This window comes from Varanus komodoensis, unplaced genomic scaffold (genome assembly GCF_004798865.1).
Source record: "Varanus komodoensis strain SLA01 unplaced genomic scaffold, ASM479886v1 scaffold29_1, whole genome shotgun sequence".
NCBI lineage: Eukaryota > Metazoa > Chordata > Lepidosauria > Squamata > Varanidae > Varanus > Varanus komodoensis.
In genome coordinates, this window is record NW_025335759.1 from 9,962,448 (window position 1) to 9,974,309 (window position 11,862).

The 11,862-nt window shown below is 48.7% G+C and overlaps 1 protein-coding gene across 1 annotated transcript; it reads right to left on the reverse strand.

Moving 5' to 3' along the window:
- Positions 1 to 3,867: 3,867 nt before the first annotated feature.
- On the reverse strand, positions 3,868 to 11,739 carry RABAC1 (Rab acceptor 1). The gene is made up of 6 exons (XM_044435224.1): positions 11,654 to 11,739; positions 9,129 to 9,232; positions 8,784 to 8,996; positions 7,987 to 8,084; positions 6,836 to 6,937; positions 3,868 to 5,070 (listed from the first exon to the last, which is right to left on the reverse strand). The coding sequence occupies exons 2-6, from the start codon at positions 9,206 to 9,208 to the stop codon at positions 4,982 to 4,984; spliced, it is 582 nt and encodes a 193-aa protein (XP_044291159.1). The 5' UTR covers positions 9,209 to 9,232; positions 11,654 to 11,739; the 3' UTR covers positions 3,868 to 4,981.
- Between the last annotated feature and the right edge of the window lie 123 nt (positions 11,740 to 11,862).

Here is an 11,862-nt window from a genome sequence, read left to right on the forward strand (position 1 = left end):
GTGCAAACCGGGGGGCCGGGCCATCGTCACCCTCCCACTCCAAGCGAACCTCCTGAGGGGTCTTCCTGGCTGTGTCCCCCTGGTGCTTAACACCACCCTCTCCCGTCAGTCAGCCATCCCCCGTGTCCTGGACCATCACCCACTGCAGAGCAGGGCAGACCTCAGCCATAGCCCCCCTCCAGGAGAAACCGTGCCCTTCCTCATCGGCCCTGGTGGGGGGGGAGGAGGGGCCGCGCTGGCACCTGGCGGAGGCAGGTGGTGACATCGCCTCCTGCTCTTCTCTCCACCTTGGCCCCGATTTTCTTTGTCTGGGGAGGGGAGGGGGGACATGAAGGGGCCATGTGGGGGGAGGTGTATTCTGTCCTGTCCCATCTCCCCTTCCCATTTCGGGATTGTGTTGTCGTGTGAACCAACCAAAACAAGGAAAACAAAAACGATTTAACAAATAAAAAACAAAAACAAACCAGAAGTGGAATATTTAATATGAGAGATGCGGGAGCCTCCTTTGGTCTGTGCGTGCCTTGTGTGTAAGAGCCCCTCTCCCCATTTCCCAGAAAGGGATGCCAAGAGGAGGGGCTAAAATTTCAGAATGGGGGCTGAAGATTGTATGTTTTTGAGTGCAACCCACTGTTAAAACTGAGCCCTAAATGCACAAAACTAGCATTTCAAGAAGGTTGAGAGTACCTCCCCTCTCTTCAAGATGAACAAATTCATACCTCGGGGGTGTTTAAAACAGGAGGGGATGCACTTCTGAAGAGGAGTGGTCCTGAATTCTTCTACATCCTTTTGCATTTTTCTGCATAATGTGTCCATTAGCTCTGAGAAAAAGACTTATCTGTATTTCTTGCCTCGATCCAAAAGGCGGATCAATGTGTTTCAAGGCCCATCAGCCACACCACAACAGGGATAAGGCTTATGGCCGAGGCAGGAAGCAGAAAGGGGAACTCACACTGGGGGGAAATGCTGTTTAAGTAGCATTTGGGTATGTATCTGACCTGGGGGCGCTGCTGGTGGAGTTAAAGTGTTGGCCAAACCAAAAAGTTCAGCACTGGGATTCGTGCTTATTTTTCAACCAGACTACATGACATTTGAAGCGAGGAAGGGCGTGTTTGCTCCCTCTCTCGCTCACACGCACAGAAGCACTGACCACTCCATGGCCGAAATGGCCAGTCACTCCACTGGCCAAACTCTGAGGCAGTGGTGGAGAGTCACTTTGGATCCCGCCGCATTTGGATTTGTTGTTTTGAATTCGGCCAAGGATCACGTCACAGCACTGCGGAAGGCAGCACCGTAAGAAATGGTGTGGGAGGGAGGGATGTAAAAGGCCTTGTCTTGGGACTCCTGCACGCCTCCATCCTCTCCAGGGCCCGGTTTTGCGCCTCCAGCATGGTGCTCAGCACCACCCCTTCTGGGCTGGCACTGTCCTTCACCTCGGAAGATGCTGCTTGACCATGCAGCTCGTTTAATTGGATTGTTTTTTCCATCAGGCTCCAGAGGGGTGGGGTGGAGCGGCGAGGAGGAGGAGGTCATCGCCAAGGCAACAGAAGGATGGAGGCAGGAGCATATTGCCATGGTGACAAAGCAGTTCCAGGTGCCAAGGGAGGCAGCCGTCTCCCAGAAAATCACGTAAGAGCCAAGGGGTGTTCCTCTTGCTGTCTAGAGAAGGCTCTCCCTGTCCCGCCATAGTTGCCAGCTTATGTCCTGGCCAGAGTCCCTCTGCCTTTTTAACAGCCACCAAACATGCCATGTCCTTCACTCCTAAAGTTCTTCTTGCCATGGAAATAAGACCAAAGGTAGAAAGTTCAGTTGCGTCCTTTTAGCAAGCCACTGCGGTCCTTCCAAGTCACGGGTGGAAATGCCCGCAATCACCCCAAGCTTTCTGTCGTGCGATCTGATGAAGGCCATGCATAGAAATGTTCTGATAATAATATAATAATAATAATGCGTGGGCAGCATCTGGGCTGCAGCGTCTCCCAGCTTCCGAGGCCCTTTTCCCGCAGAACGAGTCTTTCCCTCTGAGCACCACAAAGAACAGGCAGCCGCCTCAGAGGGGTGGACAACGGCAGGCACAGCTGAGGCAAGGAGTGGCGACTCCCACTGGGGGGGCTGCCGGGAGGAGGAAAGAGCCGGAACCGCAAACTCCACGGGCGGATTGTGTGCGGTCCCTTGGAAGGCGGGGGCGATGGGTGTGTGCGCGTGTGTGCGCATGCATGCCTGCATGTGCTGACGTTCACAGGGGCGATTAATCACAGTATTCAGTTTGGGGATTGCTGGAGTTGCAAAGCCCCTGCCTCTGTGTATTCATGGCGATTGTGCAAGTCCATAAAAATCGCATTAAGATGCCAAGCCAACGCCCCCCCCCCCAGCCCAGTGTCCTTCCAGTGTGCTGGATGACACTCCCAGGCCAGCCTGATGGGAGCTGTAGTCCAGCACGTGTGGCGGGCTCTGGCCTGCAGAAGGCTGCCTAAATTTGCTGTTTGCTTCATGCAGTGCACAGATCCAAACTGTGACATTCAGAGTGCTCTGATTTAAGAAATCGCTCAGCAGGCTCATCCTTCGGCACAAGCACAAAGGGGCTTCAGATGCTTCCGTTATGCTTCCCCCGTGAGGACCTTCGTGGGCGCTCTTGTGACAACCAGCACAAATTCACCCGATGGTGTTTGGCACCTGCCTCAGCTCAAGACCAGGGAAAAGCCTCACCTGCTCAGCTTGTGTGTGGAAGGCGCAGGTGCAGGGCGGGGAGCCCACCCGGCCCCGAGATGCCTACCGATGGTCCCCGTCCCCCTGGGATTGGTGGTGGAGCCAACCTGGACATTGAGAGAGGGTGGCTCTCCTCCTTTGGTGGCGAGGTGGCACTGGGGAAGCTGCAGCCTGTTGCTGCCCCATGTGACTAGGGCCTTGTGCCAAAAACTCCGTTTGGAGACAAGTTTTTGCATGGCCACGTCAGTGTCAGTCCAGCCATGGAGCTCCCAGTCCCATCAGAGCATCTGGCAAGAGCAGGATGCTGTTTGGTTGCTGAACAGAGCGGCAGAACAGGTGAAGACAGACTCACCTGGAGGGAAGGGTGTGTTGAGAGTCTTGCATGCAGAGGGCTTGAAGAAGAGGCGCTGATGCCTGCTTCTTGGCATTCAAAGCCAGGTTGGAACGTTGGACAAGGACCGGGATTCAAATTCTCTTTCAGCCATGAAGCTTGGCAGATGATTTTGGGTGAGAGGTTGGGGAGAGAGCCATATACCTTCTATTTGAGCTCCTTGGAGGAACAGAGGAACATAAATGTAACAAGCCAACAGAGATAGGAACAATACATCTGCCCACCCTGATCTTTTTCCTTTTAAAATCAGACAGCTGGTTCTCGTGCCCCTTTCGCATTTAAAGCAGGGAAACGTGGCTCAGTACTTATCTCAAAACAAAGATTTGGTCTATGAATGTTTTAAGAAGGTCAGGTGGACGTTTGCAGGAACCTTACAAGAGGAGTGCGAGGGCAACAGTCGTTCCCCAGCCTTCCAGTCATATGAGAAAACCAGAGTTGGAAGGGACTTCAAAGGTCAGGAGACTCCCTACTGAGAGGCGGCAGTCTGGTCCATCTTAAAAACCACTTTGGATGATGGTCCATCAGCTTCTGGAGCAGCTTGTGCCATCCTGTTCACACATTCTTCTAATTCGAACTCTTTGGTCTAGGCTTTCTGCCTGCTGGAGCAACAGAAAACAAGCTGCTTCATCTCTGTGTGTGTGTGAGAGGGAGAGCGAGAGCAAGTGAGCGCAATTATCTCTCTGTGCAATTTAAATCAAGGCACACAGGGGACCCATGGGCCACAGTCCACTGGGAAGTTCTGGAGAAAGTCTGTTGAAATGAACAGAACAGTGGCATGATTTAATCTGGAATTTATTAACTGCTCCCAGAACACTGGTCACTTGTGAACACCAGTCTTAATAGTCCTAATCATTTCCAAGTAGAGAAAGAATGGCTGAGAAAGAGTAAACAATTAAAACAGGTAAGGCAATAGATAATCAAAAATGCTTTGTGAAGTTGTGACTGCTGATCCTAGTTACTGGAGGATGGAAACACATACAGAGGCCTAAGTATTTTTGCAATAATGTTGCCCAATGGGGAAAAAGCATATCAGCTCCAGTACATTTTGGTAAAGTTTGCACAAAAGACCGGACAGTGTAGCTATTTGGATTTGTTATCTCAGCTACCAAAGTGTCTTAGGTCAGCCATGTCTATGACGAAACTAACCAAATTATTTTGGCTGTTTGGCTAGATCAAAAACAGATCAAACCATGAAGAATGGGGTTAATTTACTGTACATGGGGCACGTGTACAGATGTAATTTCTTCCAATTGTGCACTTCAATGGTTTTTGATTTCTGATAAAACCTCCAGCAGGCAAATGCGGCAGTGATGCAGCAGGCCCGTGTTACTTCATTCCAGACCCATTTCTGCTGGTCGCTGCAAGCGATCCAGGACACAAACATGCCTGAGCCGCTCTGCGCGCATCCTCAAGTTTTTCAGACACTGCACCATCATGCGTCACTGTGATCTTTTGGGGCAGTACAAAGGAATACTCCACGTTCACACTTTTATTTGTTTAATGTTACTGATAAGAGAAAAAGGAAGGTGAATTGAGATTTCTGGAGTTTCCCTAGGCTTGGCTCTTGGAGGGAGCTAAGCTTTCCAGAAAAAAGGGAGGCCCTTAATGCAGCATTCTAGCCTGTTTCAGACTCGAAAACCCAAGTGCAAGGGAGCTGCAAATTCTGAGAAGCGACAGTACACTAAAATGGGGAGATTGGGGCAGCCTGAGAAGGAGAGCTTCAGGGACTGTTCTGGGGGATTTAAAGACCCCCTTTCTTGGAGGAAGCCTTAGGAAGAGGAAATGGCACAGAGACATTGAATGAAATGGTGGCAATGTAACAGTGAAACGGGTGGAGAAAACATGGTGAATAACCAGGCAGGAGAGGAGAGCTGATGTTCTCTGGGTCCTTCAGACAGGCTCCATTTGCAGCTCATCAGTTTCTCCAGACTCCAGTTCATGGAAGGCTGCATGGGAACCGATAACTACCAAAGTGGCACCTGGAGGGAGAAGAGGGAGAAAGATGCCTCGTTAGATACCTCCATCAGAGCTCCTCGCTTCCACAGTGGCGTGAGTCTCTTTCCTCTGCTATTTGCTTGGGTATCTTGGCTTGAAAAGGGGACAGAAGGCAGCCAAGAAAGAATAGATTTACATGAAGTGGGGTGTAATGGAAAGCCATCAAGGGCTTTAAGTATTTTACAGTGGAAGTAAGGTGAGATATACCTTGTTTTTCAGGGAGGGACAACACCGCACTGTATGTGTGCGGCAGCTCCGGCGGTCCCGGATTTCCCATGGATGCCAGGTCATGGTGAGGGCCATGCACCCCAATCCAGTCCCGCACTCTTGGGCCTGTGGCACTAACAGATTTTTTCCTGTTATGCCTTTAGCTACTGAGATCCTCCATGCAAATAAGGAAGGGCTCTTAAATGGAGGGTTTGGGGCATGATTCGTTCCCTGGTGTGGTGGAGGAAGGCCCTTTGCAACTACTGGCACCAAATGCGGACTCTTATTTTGCACTTTTGCTTATATTTGGGCTTGCCCTGGTCGGTCTGCTATCCTAGGACTTTCTGCACTATAGTTTGGAGATGCCATTTGAATTAGGGCTTTGCATTTTCAGTGTTTTACATTTAAATATAGCTGTGATTGATCATTAGTTACAGGTTAACACACTATAAAATATTTTCTTTCTCTTCCTTTTTAATGACAAACTCTGTGCTTTATGGGAGTAACAATTCATCACAGCCTTTGCACTCGGCACTTTTTTTCTTTGTTGAACATTTGTGTATTTTCTGAGGGATCTAATAATACAATCTAATAAGCCAGTGGACAAATGGAGCAAAACTGACCAAATTTATTGAAAACAGTAAGTGGATCAAATGTGGCGTTGTGATCACAAATAATTGATAGTTGGATACCCTGGTGGTTTGGATTCTCACAGACTTATGGGCAGTATACCTTGGTCTTCTGCCCTTCTCAAGCAATACTAAGGTTTCTCTTGATTGCTAGAGCAGCTCACTTCTATCTCCAAGAAAGCTGAGCAAGAAAGCAGAATGACCTCAATTTGCAAGCCTGATAATGGGCTTACCCGCAAGCCCATCATCTGAATTCTAAGGTGTGTGCAATGAAATAGCTAACAGTGGTGAAGTCTAGCCAATGGAAAGTAAAAGAACTATAAAACTGAACGTTCCCGGAATAAGCCACATACTTCCTCTGAGGAAAACTGATGCGCATGCCAGTGCCGTTCTCCAGCCAACTCAAATTACTGCAACTGTTTTCCATGGAGAAGTTTTAGTGCCTTCTGGAATTCTTTACCCCTTGTAATGTATCATGTAAGCTTTTGATCACATGTGTAACAGAGATTATAGATTTAAAGGGCTTAGACACTCTACTGGACTAGCTGCAGAAGTAGAACGAAGTGGACAAAAAGGAAATGTGCAAACTGACCGAATTTGCATCATAAAGTACCTCACAGGGTGTTGCTTTTCTAGCTGTAGAACATCACTGACACACACACACACACACACACACACACAGACAGAGAGTGCTACGTGGCTTGCACTGATGGAAATTCAAATACCCAGTGGAATGGATTATCAGTCCATTTGTCATACAAACCCGAGCAGCAAAAAAGGGAGAAATATTTTCCCATAGCAACACTTAACAGCCTGGGTTCTTGGTTGTGTGAACATGCCACAAAAACCGTAGTTTCTGTCCCAGGAGTAGAAGAACTACTGTTGTTACTATGTAGATGCTCTATTTACTCACCCAGCAGCCAAAAGACAACTGAGCCAGCTCCTGCCAGCCAGAAGAAGGGAAAGGAGACACACCCAGCCAGGCCATACTGATGGGCTGTGCTGAGCTCCCGCCCTGAAGAAAAAGAAAAGGGGTTAGAAAACAGAGTATTGGCACTCAAACGGGCTCTTGAAGCAAAGAGAGAAACCTCAGTCGGCTGGAAAAAGTGATCACAGGACCAAAGGCCAGTGTCTTGCCTGCTTGCTTCAAATCAGTACAAGCGGTCCAGCTTTCTGTAGCCCAGAAGCCACGGGCCAGGGATAGAGGCCAGTGAGAACTAACAGCTAAGAAACCATCTGCACCATTCATGTTGGTGCAACGCCATCTGGTGGCTACTGTTGGGAACTGCAACATCCAGTTAAGAGAGTTTTGGGAGCTGTTCAATGCCACAGAAAGGACAGATTTAAGGAGAGGGGTGTCCAGACCTCATGGCCAAGAGAGGTCAGAGCACAGTACAGTGCATGTGTTATCTAATGTTTGAGGAGCCATCTTCTCCATCCCTTTCCCATTGCACCTCATTGCTTTTCACAGTTTTCAGTGAATTCACTTTTATGGACTGCTGTTGCAGGACCACTGACTGCATTTCATGCATTCTGGTGTTAGGTTGGTTATTGGGCTGTTCAGTGGCAGATTTAAAAACACAGCTCTGTGCTGAGATTCTTTGCAGTCCAAGGGGCTGGTGGCTTTCTCTTCAACTCTGAAAATTAATCATTGCTACTTTCACTTGTAACTCAGCAGTCTAAGTTTTAATTGGTATATTCAGAAAAGCTGAGACTGTATCCTTTCGGGATGAAATGCAGAACTGCATGAGCCTACAGCAATGAAGAAATATGGAAAGCGAGCATATCCAGGTTCTAACCTCGCCTTCTCCCCCTTGTGCTAGTTTTCTTCATCCAGGGAACTGGGGAGAATTATGTGGAAAAATGGAGATTCAAATTACAAGACACGGTATATGTCCTAGGAAGGCTGTGTTAAGTGTTTGGCTGTGTACCATGATTCTGAGCTTCAGGTTGGTATCCTGGTTAGTACGGCTTTGCTGTTGTGCTCTCATTTCATCCATATAGAGATTACAACCGACTACGTCTATCAAACATCCTGTGGACTTGCAGCTTCCCTCTGCTTACCAAAGATAACAAGCTGTGACTGCTGGGTCTTCAAGTAGATAATGTAACAGGCCCCGAAGTAGACAGCCAGTGCAATCAGGAGCAGTGGAGATGTGATGCTAACAGGTAAGAATTAACACCTGGAGGTTAGATGGATCTAGAAGCAACATGGGGCAGCAATCCAACCGTCTCCCTAATTCTTGGTAATCAAGGCTAAAACAGTAAAAGTGCTGTGAGTCTTGAGACATCACCATGCACAAAAATAAATGCATGAAGATCTGCAAAAAAACTAGTGCAACTTGCAATAACCTTACTCTCCAGATAAGTTTGACTACTGTGCCAATTTCCCTCCAGCCGGGACGGGCCTTGCTAACAGGGAATGTCCCCTTTGCACAGGAGCCTCCTCTGGGGGTGACGTTTCCACGGAGCTGCCCACCACACCCCACGATCTTCTTCTTGGTCAGTCATCACTAGCCCAGATCCCATCAATTTACATGCGAGGTTGGGATTTTTTCCCCCTCCAGCTGCTGACACCTGCTGACACTGAAATGCCTTTGCCACTTCCCTGCTTGTTTTTCTATTTTCGAGAGCGCCTGTGGAGCTTCCCACAATCCCTTTTGGGTTTAATCAACCTAAAGCATTTGATGTCTTTAGCAAATGTGGCCACTGCACTGTTCTCTCCCACAAGGTCGTCCTTCCTGCAACCTGGTTAAAGGTCCCAGCACTGCCTGGCACCTGACACCTGCGTCATGTCTTCAGTGCAGTTTGGAGGGTCTCTCCCCCATGTCCTCAATAATGACAACACAAAAACCACTCACAGGCAATAGACAATGAGTCCCAAGAAGACGAAGACATAGTTGCTCTGGAAATATTCTACGTTGCGTACAAGCCGCTTGCAAAGCTCCCCGAAGTTCCGGGGCTTCCCAAATCGCCGCTGGTCAAGGAAGTTGGTCCAGGGCCGGATGGTGGCCCTGCGCTGTTCCAGCCACTCCTTAGCTGGGCCTTGGGGCAAAAGAGCCGGGATGTTGATCCTGGAAGCACGCAAGGTGAGAAGAGTAGGGGAGTGAGAGAGGGCACAAGGCCAGAAGCCCCCCCACGAAAAAATGCATCCACCACTGAGCCCCCACCACCCCTCCCACTGCAGCAAAGCGGGCTCCCCTTACTTGGTGCCTAGCATAGTGCCAGATGCCTCCATCTCGGTGGCTGGGTTGAAGAGATGCTCCGGCCCTGTTTTGCCAGACATTGTGCTTCAGGCGCGGTCGAGCAGCTGCAGACAGATGTGGGGGGGGAGTGAGAGAGAGATGTGGGACGGCCGTGTACAAACCGCGGGAGGCTGCAGTGCAGAGGCGAGGGGGAAGAGACTACCACAAATGCCAAACTGTGCTTGTCCAGAGACATTGGTTCGTTTAAATGCTCCAGAGTAGCTTCCTTCAATGTTGTCTTCTGCCGTAAGCACAGGCTGAATAAGGACAACCATTTATCAAGTAAAAATTTACCAGACCGTGCATGAAAACGCCTGATAAGCTCACTGATCAGGTATTCCCTGCCAGGAAGTGAGGATAACTGTCATCATTCCCCTATGTTTTTTGGATTTCCCATTGGATGCATCCTCACATGCTGCGAAATGAGGTTACATCCTGAAGTAGCAGAAGTGAGATTGTGAAGCTGTAAATCAAGAATGTCAGGGCAATTCTTTCAGTATTCCTTCAAACACCCCCTTCCCCCATAAATATATATATTTAAAATCTAGCACATCAGAGCTAATGATTCTAAGTCAGCCTACTTCTGAGTTTTCTACTTACACAGAATTTTGGCCTTATTTTCCCCATTCCGGGACAGAGAGGAACACTGAAAGATGTGATTCCCCAACCTATCTAGGAAATTGATGCCCACTGCCTCTTAGAAACTTTAATCAGCAGCCCTTTAGCAATTTCACCAGACATAGCATTAAACATATATCCATAAGGACTAGAAATAAACAAACAAAAGAATAAAATAGCCAATAGTGTGACCTTTTTCTGTGCTAGTGGAGAACTGCAGTATATTCCCATCCTTGCCATAAGAGTTGTTGTTTGTATGTACCTCCACCTCTTGCGCCCCATTTTCTGTAGATAACCCAACAATAACCGAGGCATGAATGTGAAGTTTTTTGACATCTTATCTTCTTTTGCACACTCCACTTTCCCACCCAAAAGTTCCCTGACATTTATTCAACAGCAAGAAATTTTACTTTCCAGAAGGGAAACATGTACGTTTAATTCTAGCCAGCAACTGCCAACCAGGCAGATATAATTCCACCTTCAACTGCGCAAACAAATGCATCCTGTACAGAAGAATGTGTGGGTGTAAACAAGTGCCAAGTGGAATGAGAAAAGTTCCTAGTTGATCAAACATTGAGTGGCTACATCAAATGAAACTCATAATGGTTTCTGTCATATTATTGACAATACAACTTGCTTTCCTTAATTTTGGGTTCACACTACACAGTGTCCAATGGACTGCAATGCTTACATGTTGGGAGAAAAGATCTGGGCTCAAATTCCAGCCTAGATTAGGCGGGGGAGATGTCATGTCTGTCAGATCTATTTTGATTTTTACTAAAGTCATCATCCAGGGCCCGATATAACATACACACATCAGAATTAACAAATTTAAAGCCCAGGACTTTCTTCCAAGTACCAAAACCAAAAGAAGCACATAACCCTTCTACTAAGAAAACCACTCCTGGTTACCACAGTTCTTCTTCATTTTAGCAGTATAATTTTAACTGGGAGGGAAGGGAATGGATGAGGGTCATTTGCTGCTACTGTTAAGCAACAGCAAATGAAAAATCCCATCAGTTCCAGATATACCTTCTGTCCACCAGTGGCCTAAATTGAAGGTTTATACAAATCATAGTGGAGACATCCATTAGCAGCTTTCGGTTAATTGGAACCGCCCTATTCAGAGATTATATGCCTCTAGATCAGAACACGTGATCTTCCAGATGTTGTTGGACCGCAGTGTCCATCATCCCCTCATCACTGTCTACCCTGACTAAGCCTGTTGGGAATGGAAGTCCAACAACATCTGAAGAGCCACACGGCCCCCATCCCTGCTCTGAGTAACAGATGATGGTTGTAGGCAGAAACACAAATAGGGGAAGGCTGTTAATTTCATCTCCTGCTTCCTGGCTTCCTCAAAGCATTCCTCTGCCCACTGCTGGAAACGGGATGCTGAATAAACGGGAACTTGGCCTGATCCCCCCAGGGCTGTGGTTTTGGGTACCAAAAGAGATCTCGGGCTGAAACCCTCTGGCTGAAAAGGCTGAAGGTGGGACGGCACAGACGGAGATGACGCAGATGTGGGCAAAAGGCCAGCTTGTCCTGGGGGAGCAGTTACAAGCATCAGGGCCCCTGGACCTTTATTTCAGCCAGTGGGGCGCGGATGCCAGGTTGCCACCAGACCAGGGCGTGCTCCCAAGCCTAACGCCTAGCCAGAGCGCAGAGCGCACCGGGCATGGCCCCCACCCCGCTCAGCAGCTCTTGGGGAAGCAGGGCAGGAAGAGGCCAGTGAAAGGGCGGCGACAGGCCCTCCCGCACCCCGCGGGCTTCTTCCTTCCAGAAGGGCTTCAGCGCAGAGCGGAACAAGCGCCGAGGATGCTCTCCCCTGCATCCCGGGTTACCCCTGGCAACAGAACCTCGCTCACCTGCCTCCTTCGGAATCTGGTCCAGCTCCCCACCGGAAGCGATCTGTCTGCGTGGCACCAGAGGGCGGGGAGCAGTGGGGATGTTTAACCTTCCCAGGCGCAGGGCGTGCTGGGAAATGCAGTCTTTACACAGTTCCACCCGCCGCCGACACAGGCATTTATAAATCCCTTCCAGATAATATGCGTTTGCTTTGTCTGTAGGAACTTTT